The 17,526-nt window shown below is 45.2% G+C and overlaps 1 protein-coding gene across 7 annotated transcripts in view; it reads left to right on the top strand.

Annotated features, from left to right (window-relative positions):
* Window positions 1-16,992, top strand: part of NUP214 (nucleoporin 214) — a 125,546-nt gene extending 108,554 nt beyond the window's left edge. For 5 of the 7 annotated variants that reach the window (XM_010587556.3, XM_023544828.2, XM_010587555.3 and 2 more), the window contains 3 exons: window positions 1,036-1,175; window positions 2,073-2,097; window positions 2,666-16,992. In XM_010587556.3, the coding sequence (XP_010585858.2) occupies window positions 1,036-1,175; window positions 2,073-2,097; window positions 2,666-2,699 (199 nt within the window). In that variant the 3' untranslated portion in view covers window positions 2,700-16,992. The other 2 variants (XM_023544826.2, XM_023544827.2) reach the window with 2 other exon arrangements.
* The last annotated feature ends 534 nt before the right edge of the window (window positions 16,993-17,526 follow it).

Here is a 17,526-nt window from a genome sequence, read left to right as displayed (position 1 = left end):
ATCAACTCAATGACACCTTACAACAGCACCCTCCATGATGCAGGTGCAGAATGCTTGAAAGTTTCAAGGCAAGTGAGCAAGTTTATGTATTGCTTCTCGCATTTCATGTAAAGACTAATGAATCTATTAAGTCTCCCTTCAGGAAATGCCAATAATTAAAGTTAAGGAAAGCTTTTAAAGGAGACTTAGGAAGGGGCTTAAACTAGGATTCTTGGCAGTCTTGATGGACCCTGATCTCTACAGTGACTGCCTGGCACATACTATTGTACAGGTGGGGAAGGTTTTTGGTTGACTGGGAATCTCGAGGTTTTATTTATTTATTTGAAACCAGTTATTTTCTTTATTAGTAGAAAAGAAGTGTCATCTTCTACTTTGGGGTGGCCCTCCCATCTGAATTCTGCCTGACTAGCTGGTTAGTTCCATTTCGTAAAACAAGATTGTAAGTACCTGTTCTGGTATTAAGTATCCAGAAGAGTTAGTTGCCGTAAGACTGTCCCTGACTCTGGCAGGCCATCTGAAAAGTCTGTGCTGTTGTTAAAGAGAGAGAGACCCAAGGCAGGAGTAGGAATACAGCAGGGCCAGCTAGGGCCATGGCTGGGGAAAAATGCAGTAAGTACAGGCACACAGTGGTCTTTGGATGTAAAAGACGCTTTACCTCATTCCAAGAAGAGCTGAAGATAAATAAATAAGGAGGGCGGAGGGGAGTTGTAGATAAATGAGAAATGCTAAAATAAAATGATGGAATAAAATTTAAGAATTGTGGGAGGTAGAAAGAGCAAGAAGTGTGGTGCTGCTTAATTTCCAAATGACCTGGAATTTCCAGACAGTAGATGAAAACTAAAACATGGGACAGGTTGGATTTCATATTGTATTACTGTTATTTTTCTTCCCAAAACTGAGAGGAAGTTTTCCTCTGCGTTATAGTCGGTTCTTTCTGAGAGTCTACCTGAGTCAGGTCATTGGACTGAGGCGTTCTGGTGGCCAGGTAACAATGTAGCCACCCTGACCACAGCCTTATTTCTTATTGGAATCCAGGTTTGGGAGCAGCAGCAACACCACATCGTTTGGCACCCTCGCAAGTCAAAATGCTCCTACTTTTGGATCACTGTCTCAACAGACTTCCGGTTTTGGGACACAGAGCAGTGGATTCTCTGGTTTTGGATCCAGTGGAGGAGGTAGGCAGCCATTCTTCCCTCTCAAGCACTGCCTGCCTTTTCCATCTTATGCTGAACCCTCAGAGGAAGGCCTTATCCCCGAAAGAAAGGAGTATTTTTTTACCTGGCTATTCAGTTTAGTATTTTTAAAGCTGAGAGTTCTTTTTAGGTCTTAATTAGACTTGTAACATTGTACCATTTGCTAACAAAGAAATGGCTGGCTTAAGTTTCTCTCAAGAATTGAGAACCAAAATAATACAGCCTTACTAAACCTTGGTTTAAAAATCCAAGCCAGCAAATTCAAAAAATGGGATATAGAAACTACACAGAATACCTTGCATTTGTTAACCCTGGTTCTTCAGATAGCAGACTATATGTGTTCTGTTTTTATCACCTAACAAACTTCTGAGATACATAGTTAGGCATCATTATTTTACAAATGAAGAAACAAAAGCTCCAAGGGGTTAAGTGGTGTGCTCAGATAGTCAGGCAGTTATACAGCAGACCCAGGCCTGGAGCCCAGGTGTCTCAATTCTTCTCAAAAAGAGGAAGCTAGTGGATGAAAAAATAGGAAAAACAACAAGCTTTCCTACTGAAATGGATCTCTGTGGCATAGCACATCTAAGTGAGACAGACTGTGCCAGAGACCCTCTGCTACAACTGGGGAGGGGGTAGGGGAGGACCCCTGAAATAGTGAAACAACAACGCTTAGACATTGAAGGATATCCCTGCCTTCCCTAATGGATCTGATCACCTCTGAAGAGAATAGAGCAGTTTCTGTGGGTCCCTTCCTGCCCAACCAGCAGGTGGGAGGCTTTTACCATAGGAAATAAGGGAGGGAAGAACGTGGCCTAGAGTCCACATTTGTCTTTCAAGTGTATGAGTGTTTTAACATTGCCCTTTTCCTCTATTTTTCAGGATTCAGCTTTGGAACATCTAACTCGTAAGTGTCTATCCCCAGCTTTGAGTCTGACTTTTATTAAAAGCATTAAATAAGAATAGAAGAGTGTGTGGGATATGAAAAGATAACTATTGAAATACTCAATCTTGCCGAATGTATTTCGTATCCATTTTTCTACTGTTTCAAAAGCTTGTCCTGGAAGCATGAGGTTTCAGTGGCAGTGTTTGGGTTTTGCCCTCTGTGATTGTGGACTTGCTAATCTCCAAAAAATAAGGCAGGAGATGCCAGTCCTGGCCCTCTCAAGGACAGTAGATAAAAGAGAGAAAAATGTGGCTTCCGAAGAACAAAGAACTGGAAGGCAGGACGTGAGAGATGCTTCTCCTTCTTTCCCTGTTAGTGTCTCAGAAGCTTCCTGCTGACCACTGGGCTCTAGGCCATTAGCAAGCCCTTTTTTTTTTATCCTCAGGCAATGCTTCTGTGTAGAATTGCGGCAACATTAAAAATTCACAGTCTGAACTTTGAACACAAGTCAGTTGCGTAACCACCAGGACCCTTACACAGTAAGAAGCGGTTGCTGATTTCGCCACTCTCTCCTGGTACTTCCTTGCAGGTCTGTCCAAGGGTTTGGTGGATGGAGAAGTTGAGTGGGTGTCATCGTCCCTTTCAGTTCTTATCACTGACCGGCTGCACTCTCAGATCCTCTCCACAGAGAAATCCTGAAGCCGGCTTCTAAAGTGGACCTTCTCCATTGAAACACACACATGCCCAGAAAGAAACAACAATAACCAAAAAATCTAAGATGCTTGATTGATTGTCTGTTTTCTTTTATATTTTATCTTGGGATTTTAGTTTTTTTGTTTCTCTGCTATTAAACTCTTCTGGTCTGTTTTGGTACAGAATATATGTGGGTTTTTTCAGGTTATAGCCAAGGAGAGGTTTTCCCATTTCTGTGGTGCTCAGAAACCTCCACAGCCTTCTCCCAGCCAGCAATGTATGTCTTCAAGGATGACATCAAAAGTAACCAGCATAGGATCTTGACACACGAAAGGACTAGGCAGAGGCTTCTCCCAGGGAATCTCCCTGACCACGCTTGGACCTAAGGCCCAGTAGAGGGGAAGTGGAATGCTGGAGGGCCGCCTTCCTGAGGCCACAGCTTGGCATCTTCTCAGCATGTCCTTTTTGCTACTGTGTATCAGGGCCTCAACGTACCAACTCTTTGACCAGGTGGATGCGTCAGAACTCACGTAAGAGCAGGCATCAGTTGCGCTTCAGAGGTGGTAATAGCACCATTAAGTATAGTTAGCTGTGAGGCAAGCATGAAAAATAGATCAAATGAGGATTTCCATCTCCTTTCCTTGGAGAGGGGCCACAGCTGAGTTGTGACAAACGGGTATGCTGCCTTTGAACACCCTCATTGACCTTCATTTAGCTCTTGGGCACTGTGTGTCCCACAGCTGATTTCTTCTATCCTGGAGAAGAGGTAGGCAGTTGATTGAGAAGGCGTTCTTTATGTCCAGGACGTGACAGTGACATTGGTAACCACGCCTAGCACTCTCTTAACCACAGTGCGGATAACCCTTGGGGAGACCCAGGAGTTGTGAAGGCACTGCTGTCTCCAGATACCACTAGCCAGGCAGTGCTGGCTTTGACAACAGTGTTTGTTAGCATGGCCAGTAGAGCATAATTTCAGTTTTGTTAAAGTGCTTATTTTCCTATAATGCAGTATCTTACAGGCCTGGGCATATTTTATTTCTTAGGCCTGTAATATTCTACAGAGTTGCTAACAAACAGGGCTTCTCTGCCTCAAAAGTAGGGCTGAGAATTTCTTATCTTTCAGGCCCAGAATATGGCAGTGCTTTGGGCGGGGTCAGTAGCAGGGGAGAGTTGGAAAGGGGTCAGTTTAGAGTTTTGCGTACTGGAAAGTTGTATTTTAAAATGTTTTAATAAAAGTTGTACATGTGATATTAATTTGTATTGTTACAACAAGTTTAACCTTGGTTTTATTGGCTTGTATGGGGAGGGCAGACCAGAATGTGGTTTCCCCTGTGGCCCAGCCTGATCTGGGAGGCCGTATTCTGGCTGGGCCTCGGACTCATCTGGGGAGCGTTTTGTAAAGTGCAGATTCATAGGCCTCGAGCTCAAGATTCCGATCTGGAGCTGGACCCCAAATGAATTTTTATTCAATGGTATCTTAAGCTCATAACTAGAGGAGTCTCATAGTATAGCACTCTTGGGTTTCAGAAACCCCTCCTGAACCAGCTGTGGGCAGACCTAAGAGCTGGAACTGGATCTGTGTGTCTGTGGTCAACGGTCAACTCACTGTCTTTGCAGTTTGTGAGGGTGGAGTTGGCATCTGTTCGTACTTGCCTTTACATTGCAGGGCTGCCACTTTTGAAGTGTTGGGGACTTCAAAAGTTTAAGGTTAATCTGTTTAGTCCTTGCAAAATTGATGGCCTGTCATCTGGTTTTGCCCTGCTCTCACTTAAGGCCCCTCAGCCATTAAACAGGGGGACAGTTGGGTTGGTAGCTGCAAGGGGCCAGTCCCCAAGAGCCTTTACGATCAGCCAGGGGGTTGTCTCCCATATATGCTGTCATTGTCCTATGCAGAGTCCTATCTGAGACAAAGGGACTCAAGTGTTGATGGGGAAAGCTGATAGAGGAGGGCGTAGTTGTAAAGTGAGCAATGTAATTACAGGTGAAGAGAGCTAAATTCTGCCTTTGCATGTCTTCTGACCAACCCAGGCCTAGTCAGTCTTCTACCCTTCTGGTTCCCCTGGAGGCTCTTTTTTATAAATAGAAGAGGGTTCAGCCTAAACCCTTGACCTCAAATTCTCTACATTAATCCTCTATTGAGGTGGCATGTGACATCTCTCCATAAGGCATATCAGCTGTGCTTTGCCAGATAACTCCCCACCACTCACTGCTGAGGCGGGCGGCACCAGAGGAATGTGCTGCTGGAGGGTTACAGCCCCTCGAGTTCCTTTTTTGGGCTCTATAACAACGGTAGGTGGCAGGGGTCATCTCGGAGCTCAGCCAGCGTGCATCCTGAAACCCATGCTCCCAGATGTCAGACTGGGAATGCACAGTGGCTCCAACCTGCCGGGGAGAGGCCAGCAGGGCTTGAGCCTTTCCAGAACTAGGGTGGTAAAGAGTGAGGATGAGAGTGTGGGGTGTAGAAATCAGTGTCCTGCTGAGAAGACAGTCATAACTGCCAAATGACCCCAGGAGAGCAACCCATATCCAGCTTCTTCAAAGCAGTACAGTGTGGTGGGTAGGTTATCAGGTACAGTTGGTTGAATATATATTCAAAAGCAGGAAGGAAAAAGGGGAGCAGATTAATGAGGTTGTGTTTTGCTTGGCTTTTCCAGACATAAATGTTACACGTTCATAATTGGTGCTTCAGGTGGCAGCACAGTGATAGAGGCCAGGGGTTGGGCTTCTCAGGGATAAACAGAACCAAAATAACAAAGTAATGCCCATTAACGGGGCTCCTTCTCTGGGCAGAAGTATGAAGTCCTCTTGCATATTGATATGTCACCAAGAGCAAGTGGTCCCCTCTGCACAGTCCTGTCTGAGACAAAGGGACTCGAGTGTTCATGGGGAGAGCTGATGGGGGAGGGCCTAGTTTTAAAGTGAGCAATGTAATTACAGGTGAAGAGAGCTAAATTCTGCCTTTGCATGTCTCCTGACCAGCCTAGGCCTAGTCGGTCTTCTTCCACCCTTCTGGTTCCCCTGGAGGCTCCTTTCCCTCCCTGTATGAGGGCCCCAGCGCATGCCTCCAGAGAGAGTTCTAGGTTGGGCCTCTGGCATCACGGAAAGGGTGTGGGCTGTGCAGGCAGACCCCAGCCCTACGCCTTACTAGCTCTCTGATGAGAACAAGTGGATTGGCCCCTGAATATCCTGGGATTGTTTCCCTTTGATGATAAAATGGAATTTAGGATAGCTATCTTGCAGGGTGGTTGTGAAGATGAAATGAGCTGATACATATAAGTGAGTGAGTGATCAGTAAAGTAAGCAGTCAGTAAATGGTACTTTATTCACACCTTATAGCATCTTGTCCTGCATCTGGTTTACATAATCCTAAATGGTGGCCCAACAGTTAAGCACGCGACTGCTAACCGAAGGGTTGGTAGTTGGAAACCATCCAGCTGCTCCATGGAAAAAAGACCTGGCAATCTGCTCCTTGAAAGATTACGGCCTAGAAAACCCTATGGGGCAGTTCTACTCTGTCACATGGGGTCGCTGTGAGTCGAAAATCCACTCGATGGCACTTAACAACAACAACAAACGTGTTTCCCCTGAGGCTTCATTTGATCGGGGAGGAGGGGGAGCCTCATCTTCCACCTGGCTCTGGGGCCCCTTATCAAACACCAACATGAATACCCTGTGCCAAATGAGGACGTCTCCCCCACTGTAAGTAGCTCTAAAACAATGGTTCTCAAACCCTGATTGGAGAGTCTGAGTCAGCAGAGCTGGGGTGGGCCCTTGAAATATGTGTTTTTAACAAGCTTCCTGGGTGACTGTAGTGCAGATATCCATGGACCACATTTTGAGAAATGCTTTCATCTAACCACGATAAATATAAATAGCTGCCCTGTCTGCATTGTGAAAGATAGAACCTAACTCCCATGGAAATGTTTATTTTTTGTAGTTAATTCAGGGTAAAGGATCTTTTCTGAAATTGTTAAGAAGCACCAAGTTTAACTGTAAACTGTTCTCTGGGTACCTGTTCAGAAAAAAACAGGCCCCATCAGTATGACTTGACTTGAGCCAAGTCACCTCCTTCCCATTCGGGTAAGTTCTCCTCCAGTGAACGGAATAGGAGGGGATATTCTTGACTTACCCTGTCTCACAGTACAGCTCTCTCCCGCTTTGTTTCTGTTCTTCTACCTCGTCATTTATTCCAAATTATATTAGGAGGAGGAGGAGTATCTCTGGCTTCATCCTGCCTGAGGCTGGCTCTCAGTACTTTTCTCCCACATTTCATCAGCTCATTGATATTCGTTTATAATTTCTAACAAGACCTGACCGTAATTCTAGGCATTCGCTTTTTAGCAAATAAAACTGGCTCAAATTCATGCCGGAGGCAGCTTCCTCCACATGTCCGTTTCTTCCAGGTTTGTTGTTAGTACGTCTTGGGTGGAAGGAGGGGAGGGTATATTTTTGGACGCTGTGCTGTCTGAATCGGGTTTCTCTCCCCCCTCCTACGCCCCTTCCCTGATTCCGCTGTTCCTTCATCATTCATGTGGGAACAAAAATAATTGGATTGAGATAGTTTCAGCTTCCAAACTTTTGCCATCCTCAGAGTGTTTTCTATGGGCAGTTAGTATCCTGCCCAAACAGAAGGAGTTCCAGGGGCCAATGAGTATGGGAAAAAGTGAACAGAATAAAATTTAACAGCTCTCTTTATTGAGGGACTTGTTTGGAGCCTTTAATATGTGAATATTCTTTGTAAATCAACAAGGTGAAATAGCCTGCTGTTTCCTAAGTGTTTCTGAGCATGAGACCTATTCACTTGGAGTCAGGTTACTTGGAACTCTTCCCGGGAACTGTTGGACAGAAGTATAGCTTCCTGGAAGTTGTTTTTAACACCCGTTCCTCTTTTTTTTTTTCCTCTTTATTTGATTATAATACCCAAACCCGTTGCTGTGGCATCAATTCCAACTCATAGTGACCCTATAGACAGAGTAGAACTGCCCCATAGGGTTTCCAGGGAGCCCCTGCTGGATTCGAACTGCTCACCTTTTGGTTAGCAGCCATAGCTCTTAATCACTACGCCACCAGGGTTTCCTTGATTATAATAGTAGTTATGATTTATTGAATGCAGATTATGTGCCAAGTATTGTGTTCTAAGCACTTCACAAACATTTTCATGTTTAACCCTATTACCCATAACTTTCAGATGAGGAAATTTGTCCTAGTCAGAGGCGAGTAAGTGGTGGAGGCAGAATTGGAACCCGGAACTGCCCCCCAACCTGCTCTTCACACCACTCCCCCACCTCAGCTATCTGGGGGAGCAAGCAGTCTTCTAGGCCCGTGCTGGCTGCATTTGGGTCTCACTGTTTTTCTTCCCCAAGATGCTCATTCACGGTAGAAGAAACACCAGCCTGCTTTCTGCCAGGGACCCTGTGGAGCACCTTATCATGCTCTTGCCCCCATTTACCACAAGAAAATGAACTGACCTTTGACATCAATCACAGTAAATATTCCTACTCTGCACACTTACTTGCCTCCCATTCCACTGGCTCTAATCTCATACATATTTGTCATCATCATCTGTCTAACCTGCAGCCTGGGGAGGGGGGCATACACCATGTGCAGATGGCAGATGGAGGCTTTTTTGTTGAAGACGATCACACCCTCGTGGAATCAGCTGGCTCCCAGCCCTTCAGCTGTCTAGCGCGCCCCTTCCTTTGCCATCTCCTGAGGTCCGGCTTTGAGGCTTTCCAGAATTCCACAGGAGGTCAGGCCACAGACCACTGAGGCGGCAGTTGCTGCATTGTTCCAGCCCTTCTCTGCTTATAAATAGAAACCCATCCATACCACAGCCCTGGCCGGAGATTCTCTGCATTGTTTTGGCCCTAGATTGCCAGCTGCAGAGAAAGAGTTTGTGTGGGGGGAGACAGGAGGCAGAAACCCATGCTGGAAGGAAGCCGGGAGTCCAGCCCCAATCTGTTCTCAGTGATTGGTTCCCCCATCCTGATTGGCCTGACCTTGCTGGCTGGGCTACAAGGATGCAGAGGCTTTGCTTCCAAACCAAAAAACCCAAACCCGTTGCTGTAGAGTCAATTCCGGCTCATAGCAACCCTATAGGACAGTGTAGAACTGCGCCATAGGGTTTCCAAAGAGCGGCTGGTAGATTCAAACGCCAATCTTTTACTTAGCAGCCAAACTAATGATGATTCATGGCCGTGCCTGGGCTTGGTTTTTGGTCTGGACACCTACATCAAGTCCATCCTGCCCCTGGCCTGCAGGTCACATGGGCTACAGTTCCTGCCCGCTCCACCGCCCCTCTTCCATCGCTCTTCCTATTCTCAAGGCACAGCCCCTCTGAACACTCCATTTTTCAGACAGCCCACTCTCCCCACCTCAGGGCTGTTCCACACTCCCACTCATCCTGTGGGTCTCGGTTTAAACCCCGCTTCCCCAGAGAGCCTGCACCCTCGGATTGCTCAGCACCCCTCCCCTTGTGCACTGCTGCACTGAGGGATACGTCACAGTTGCAGTTAGTTGTGTAATTCATTGTTTGATCGCTTTCTTTAGTCTTTGTCCCCTCTGCTAAACAGCTGCATAAGATCAAGGACTGCATCAGCCTTGTCTGCCCCCAGCCCCCAACAGTGCCAGGTCAGAGCAAGGGTCAAGAGCTGTCAGGTAAATGACTGCCTACAAGCACATCCTAGAAAGAAGCTGAAACTTGCTCAAAAGCCAGACCCCAGGAAGGGATGACAAAGGGGCGGTAGGATATGACAGCTCAAGGGCGTGGAGCCAGCTGGTCCCCCATAGTCACACAGCAAGGCTAGTATTGGAACAGGCCCAGGGCTGGCCCCGGCGCTCTCTGCTCCGTCCGAGCTCACCCAAGCTTCCACCAGGCACCATACAGTGACCCCTTCCGTGCCCATTGGTCCTCTGGTTCTCATCATCCCAGGGGCATGCTAGCTCAGGGCCAGAATGGCTGTCCGTGTCCATGCAGCCCAGCAAGTGATGAGGATTGCGGCCTGAACACAAAGACCCCGCCGGGTACGAGCGTCTGCTCCACTGGCCAGGTAGAACGAGTTGTCTCACCTGATTCAGGCTTCGGCTTCCTCACCTGTGAAACGGCAAGGCAGGGCAGGGCAGGGTATGAACAGGACGTCAGACAGCGGTGGGATGGAATCACCAGGCATCCTCACGGTAACTTCCCTGGCACTGTGGAGAGACCCAGGAGCTGCAGTAGCCCTGCTGAGCAGACCAGGCCAGTGCCCTTCTGCCCAGGCACACGCCCACAAGGTCTTCCTCTGATGCAGGAGCTGACTAGCAGCACTTCCTTCAGGAATGTACTGAGAGACCCGGGGAGGAGGGCCAGATCTGGACTGAAGGATACCTGGCCCTGTTTTCCCCCCGGTCTTGGCCTGACCCAGTAGGTACAGGGCTAGCCCTGGGAAAGGACCTCTGTCCACTTACCCAGTCTGCAGGTCTGGTTTCTGGCCCTGCAGGAGAGAACGCTGGAGTCACAGCTCACACCCCCACCAAAGCCATGCTCCCACCCACCCCTTGCCAGTCTTGCCATCCCAGTTCTCTCCAGCTGGCCAAGGGGACATGGGCGGGCAGGGGTCGGGGGGAGAGGGCAGGAAGGGCTGCCATCCTGAGTTTTGAGTCACTCCCTGGCTGCAGCTGACAGAAGGGGCTGTATGAGCTGATGTAACAGCTTAACTGCCACCAGCCAATGTACTCCGGAGCATTTCAAATTCTCAAGACTTAGGGTGTTTGCCTTTTCACTTTTACTCTCTTTGTTTTAGTGAACACAGATTTACCTCAGTGTAGGGAGATGAAACTACTTATGTCACAAGGTTCTCCGTATTGGTGATTTGATCCTGCAGGTTGAATCCCACCTCCCCCCTTGCCACATGTTCCTCTTGCCCAGGATGCAGCTAGCCAATGAGAACCATTTGCAAAGTGGCAGCAGCTGTACCTCTGAGCTGACTTCAAGCCCTAATCCTCCTCACCATGGCCACTGCTGAGCTTTGGGCCTGCTGACCTGGCTGACTGCTCGCTGTTGCCTTCAGGACCCTCTTTTTTTTTATTTTGAGCTACTCTGGAGACAGGAGGAAATATCTTCTTTGAGACAGTCAAGCCAAGTGGTGCTCAGACTCTGCTGTTTGGTTGTCAGCTTCACAGATGGTAGGGACCGGTGGTCATCATCCAAAAGCATTTATCGAGGTGGCATACTTCCTGTGTGAAGCCGTCCTGCCAACCCCCCATCAGCACAGCATGGGGAGGGTTAGGTCTGGGCTGTTCCAGCCACACACTTATCACCCAGGCCCTAGTCCCAGGGTGTGTGTTGCTGGCTGCAAGACGTGTGCTCAGGGAGCAGTAGGTGGTCTCTTCTGTGCCTGTGGCTCAGAGCAAAGCTGACCCATGAGGCATCCAAGTACCTTGCATTTAGGGCTAAGTGATTATCCAGTTCAACTCTCTCCTCGAATACAAAAGAGAACTGAGACCCAAAGAGGAGAAGGAAGGGGAAGGAAGTAGAGTGTATTAGTTAAGACCGTGGGTATACCTGGGCTCGAATCACATCCTAACAGTGCAATTTAGGGCAAGTCACTTAAACCTCTCTGTGTTCCAGTTTCATGATCTATCAAAGGGGGAAAGAATAATACCTTCAATTAGACTTGTTGAGGATTAAATGAGACACTGTACATAAAGCTGGTAGTTTTATTATCATCATCATATTTATGGACAAGGTAGGAATAGAAAGCTAATTTTTCCATTTCTGACCCACTGCTCTTTTACTGCACATAATGACTCTTGGATTTATTAGCATATGGCTAGAATCAAAGAGCTAAAATGAGTCTGTTGTAAGGAGATCTGAGTGGCTTGCTCTGTTAGCTCTTTATAGTCCAAAACAATTGAGACAGCTGCCAAGAGGTGAAATCTTTCTTGGAGCATTACAACTTTAAAAGATCTTCCTCTTCAGCTGTACATGATGGGTCAGTTTGTGCAATAGATGTTCACTGGATGAGAAAAATATTCATGGTCAAACTTTCTGTGGTAAATATTTTATCTTCTCATATTCAGCCATGCCATAAAAATCGATTATTGGAAGTCGCACCATGGAGATCTAGTTATAACCTGCATGCAGTCTCTAATGGACTGAGGAGTTCCAGGAACACATGGGCCATTTATGGTGTTTGTGTGTCCACAGGATAACGATACCTATCACTTGAAGGTGCAAACCAGGCAGGCCCTGCCTCCTACTTTTCACTGCTTACAAAGATCTGTCCCTAATTACCTTCTGGCATCCTGCATGTCCTCACTGCACAATTTCCCCCATGGAATGGCACCCATGAAGGTGCGATTTCACTTCTCAGCAATCCATGTTGAAGTGAGAGCCCCCAAAATGCACTTGGCCTAAAATTGGAAGCTACCAACAAAGGAAAACCTGCCTCTTTAAGAAGTTTCTTAACTGGTTTTTATTATAGAGATGAGACTTCATGATGGTGTCCATCCACTGCCTTTTGGGTATAAAATCAGAAAACACTTTGGGCTTCTCTGAAACTCATTTTTCTTTCCAATGGCTTATCTTGCTTTTAGAGAGTATTTTGTTCCCAAGCAATTCAGTTGGGGAATCTGGAATGAGAAAGGGCACAGCTCTTTTCAGTTTATCATTTAAAGCTGATCAGGGCATGAGAGCAAGTTGTCTGAGTAGATAAGAGTCACTCTAATCTAGAACTCAATTTCCCATTAGATGCTTAATCAAAGATGTTTATTTTGTCTTACTGCTAAACTTCTGTTGAGACCAAATAGAATATTCCAAGTACACTTGGTTTGGCTGCCTAGTAACAGGAAATGGAACCATGGGGACCTGTGTTGTGGTGATCTATTACCATTTGTAAGTTTATTAATACTGCCAAATAATGACTTCTGTTTTTTTCCTGGCACTAATACCAGATTTGAGAGGGCAGAAAGCTAAAGAAAAAACAGAACTGGCACTGCTTATCATTACAGTAAAACTCTTTCAGACTGTACCTCAGCTATGGTATTGGAACTGTGTCTATCGACCAAGTGACCAAGCCCCTGGGCAACCTTCTCCATAAAGTGTCTATGGAGCTAAAATAGCACTAACTGCTTTATAAAAAGAAGAATGGTCTCAAAGCAATGACCTCAGTTTCTACCTTAAGATACTAGGAACAAAACTCGTTGCTGTCGAGTTGATTCCAACTCATAGCGACCCGACAAGACAGAGTAGAACTGCCCCATAGGGTTTCCAAGGAGCTCTTGGTGAATTCGAACTGCCAGCCTTTTGGTTAGCAGCTGTAGCTCTTAACCACTCACCACCAGGGTTTCCAGATACTAGGAGAAGAAGAGCAAAATAGGCAGAGGAAAAAATTAATATCAGAGCAGAAATTAATAAAATAGAAAATAAAACAAGACCAAAAAATAGAATAAAACCAGAGATGATTCTTTGAGAAAATCTATTAAATTAATAAACCCTTGGCCAGAATGATAAGAGAAAAAAGAGATAAGACACAAATTACCAGTGTCAAAAGTGAGATGGTGACATCATTACAGATTCTTCAGATAATAAAAGAACAGTCAGGGACTATTATCAACATACTATGACGATAAATCTGACGACTTAGATGAAATAGACAGATTCCTTGAAAGACACAAATGCCAAAGCTCACTCAAGAAGAAAAAAATAACCTGCTTAGCCCTATAGCTATTTAAAAATTTGAATTTGTCATTAAAAACCTTCCCACAAAGAAAACATCAGGCCCAAATATCTCCCCTAGTGAATTCTGCTAAATATTTATGGAAGAAATTGTATCAATTCTGCATAAACTCTTACAGAAAACTCAAGATGTGAGAATACTTCCCGATTCATTCTATGAGGCCAGCATTACTCTGATACCAAAAGCAGAGAAGGACATGCAACAACAGAAAATTACAAATATTTCTCATCAAGACAAGTGCGAAAATTCCTAGCAAAATTTTAGCAATCAAATGCAACGATCTATAAAAAGAACAATGCATAATGACCAAGTGGGGTTTATCCCAGCAGTGCAAGGTTGGTTTAAAAATCAATATAATTGACCGTGTAACACACTTCAAAAAATATACCATCATCTAATAGATGCAGAAAAAGCATTTGATAAAATCCAGTGTCTACTCCTAGTTTTTAAAAAAAAAAAAAAAAAACTCAGCTAACTAGGAAGAAATGGGAACTTTCTCCACCCAATAAAAGATACCTAGGAAAAACCTTCTGTTTATATCATACTTAGTAATGAAAGACGGAATGATTTCACTTGCAGATTGGGAAAAGGCAAAAATGTCTGCTCTTACCACTTCTATTCAGCATTATACTGGAGGTTCTAGTCAGTCACTAAGGCAAGATAAAGAAACAAAAAAGGCAGCCAGACTGGAAAGGAGGAAGTAAAGTTGGCTTTCTTTGGAGATGGTTATAATCTACACAGAAAAACCCTATAAAATCTATAATAAAAAAAGATCAGGTACTAGAACTACTGAGTTTAGCAAGGTTACAGGATACAAGCCCGATAAATAAAAATCAATTGTATTTCTATATACAAGCAACAAATAATCAGAAGCTTTTAAAAAAACAATACCTTTTACAATAGCATCAAAAAATAAGAATTACTTAGGTATAGTCTGACAAAAGATGTGCAAGACTTTTTGCACTGAAAACTACAGAACACTGCTGATTGAAATTAAGAACACCTAAATAAGTGGAGGAAGCCCTGGTGGGCACAGTGGTTAAGAGCTATGGCTGCTAACTAGAAGGTTGGCAGTTCAAATCCACTAGGCACTCCTTGGAAACTGATATGTGCTCATGGATCAGAATACTCAACATTATTAAGATGTCAGTTCTCTCCAAATTGATCTATAGATTTGACACAATCCCAGTCAAAATCCCAGCAGGCTATTTTTGTAGCTTATCCTAAAATTCATACAAAAATGCAAAGGACCAGTAATAGCCACAACAACTTTGAAACAGAAGAAAGTTATACTACTTGTTTTTAAGCCTTATTATAAAGCTACATACTCAAGACCGTGTGCTGTTAGTGTCAGGATACTCAAATAGATCAATTGTATGGAATAGAAAGTCATTTAGGGAAGTACGAATTAAAACCATGATAAGATACTACTGCACACCTATTAAAATGCTGAAAATTAAAAAGACTGCCCATAGCAAATATTGGCAAGAATATGGAACAACTGGAACTCTCATATGCTGCTGGTTGGAAGGTAAAATGGTCCAACTGCCTTGGAAAACAGCCACACCGGTCTCATGATGACCCCATGCAGAAGGGAAGGAAACGCTGCCCCATCCTGCACCATCCCCATGGTGGGTTGTGGATTGGACCATTGCAGTCCATAGGGTTTTCAATGGCCGATTTTTGGAAGTAGATCTCCAGGCATCTCTTCTAGACCATCTTAGTCTGGAAGCTCCGCTGAAACCCGTTCAGCATCATAGCAACATGCAAGTCTACTCCGACAGGTGGGGCTGTACATGAGGTGCATTGGCTGGGCATCAAACCTGGGTCTTCTGCATGGAAAGCGAGAATCCATACAGATGATAAAACTTCCCAAATTATTCCCTTTACATATTGTATGTCAATCATACCAGAACAAAGCTGTTTTTAGACAGGAGTTTGAGTAGCCCTTTCCCCTTCTCACTAGTCTGGGAAAGAGAAATTCGGAAAGCTGATGCCTGCTGCTCAGCTCAAAATACATGTTTTGTTAAACATACTCTACCACCAAAAAATAATAAGGCTGCAATTGTGTGAGCGCCTATGAAGTGAGCGCTATGATTAGGTGATTAAGTCAGGTGTGCTGGTGCATGGAGTCACTGTGCAATCCCAGAGGTGAACTTGGGCATATGAGTCTGATTCTTCTACCTTCCCTCCAGGCAGCCAGAGGGTGATGAGCTGCATGGCTGGGTTTGGCCATGGAGGGGTGGAGTGGGGTGAGCCACCTGGCCTGCTTTGGACTGAAGTCCAAAGGGGTCCTCTGCAAGACACAGCTTGCCGGATTCTCTAACCTGACTCCCATTTAAGAAGGAAGTGGTCCTTCCTCCCTGCATGCCCATCTCCCTAAAATCCCCCAGGGCAGGAAGATGGATCCTGTGCAGGACTCAGACCTTCCTGGGTTCCCTGGCCATCAGCCCATCAATTCAGCCAATCCCACAGCTATTTCTCACACCCATCATTCCTATAGAATCATCAGCTTCACGCTGGGGGAGGAGTGGGTGTCCCTCCTCCATCACCGGTGGAGGGAGCTGGAATGGGTCCCTGTGGGGAATCACCTGGCACTGTCTGTTAAGAAGGCAGCTGTAGAAGCCTCGTCTGCCTCACTTCACAGGAAGTAGCAGGCAGGAAATCCCCAGGCCCAGAATGTAACAACATCCTAAGTGCTGCATTAACCACTCTATCCTCTGCACTGCAGTGAAGGGCTGGTGCCTGTGCTACCAAGCTTATTCCTGGAGGCCCAACCACACAGAAATCTGCTGATCAGAGGCACCTTAGGAAGCCTGAAAGGGAGTCTTTTTCCATTGCCTACAGCCAGATCAGCAACCAAAGTCATCACTAAAAATCATGGCAGAGGGACATTCAAATAGCCAGCAAATACAGGAAAAGACGCTCAACGTCATTAGCCATCAGAGAGATGCAAATCAAAACCACAATGAGATACCATTTCACTCCTACTGAGATGGCTAAGATTTAAAAAAAAAAAAAAAAAAAAACAGAAAAGAACAAATGTTGGTGAGGATGTGGGGAAATTGAAATCCTTACCAACTGCTGATGGGAACGCAAAATGACACAGCTGTTGTGGAAAACAGTGTGGCGGTTTCTCAAAAAAACTAAAAATAGGACTACCATATGACCCAGCAATTCCACTCCTAGGTATATGTCCAAAAGACTTGAAGGCAGAGACTCAAACAGAGACTTGTAAACCAACATTCATTGCAGCATTATTCACAATAGCCAAAAGGTGGACGCGACCTAAATGCCCATCGACAGATGAATGGCAAAACAAAATGTGGTGCATACATACAATGGAAGACTACTCAGCCAGCTGGAGAAATGAAATCTTGATACATGGTACAATATGGATGGGGCTGGAAGACATTATGCTGAGTGAAATAAGTCACAAAAGGACAAATATTGTATAACCTCACATATAAAAAAACAAGAAAAGGCAAACGTATAGAGAACAAATTTTGTTAGTGGTTACTAGAGGTAGAGGAAGGGGAAAGGGGAGGGTCTGATGGTGATGGAAATATCGCATTGATTAAGGGTAGGGTTGCACAGCCGATTTTTGTAATTGCTGTCAATAAGTTGTACACTTATAAAAAGCTGAATTGGCAAAAGTTGTGTGATAGATTTATTACAGCAATGACCAAAAAAAGTAGCTGCTGAGGCTGCTTATGTACAACCAAAAACCTCGTGGGATTTGTTTCATTGGTTTGAAGGTTTAGGGGTCATGATTTCTTGGGACATCTCAGTTAATTGGCCTAATAACATGTTTAGTGCTTCTGTTCTATCTCCTAGTTCGTTTCATAGTGCCTGGGGTCTTAAAAACTTGCAAGCAGCCATCCAAGGCACAATAATTGGTCTCTATTTGCCTAGAGGGAAACCCTGGTGGTGTAGCGGTTAAGTGCTTTGGCTGCTAACCAGAAGGTTGGCAGTTCGAATCCACCAGGCGCTCCTTAGAAACTCTATGGGGCAGTTCTACTCTGCCCTATAGGGTCAC

This window comes from Loxodonta africana, chromosome 9 (assembly GCF_030014295.1).
Source record: "Loxodonta africana isolate mLoxAfr1 chromosome 9, mLoxAfr1.hap2, whole genome shotgun sequence".
In the NCBI taxonomy this organism is placed as follows: Eukaryota; Metazoa; Chordata; class Mammalia; order Proboscidea; family Elephantidae; genus Loxodonta; species Loxodonta africana.
The sequence above is the reverse complement of the archived record's forward strand: the minus strand, read 5'-3'. Positions and strand labels throughout refer to the sequence as shown.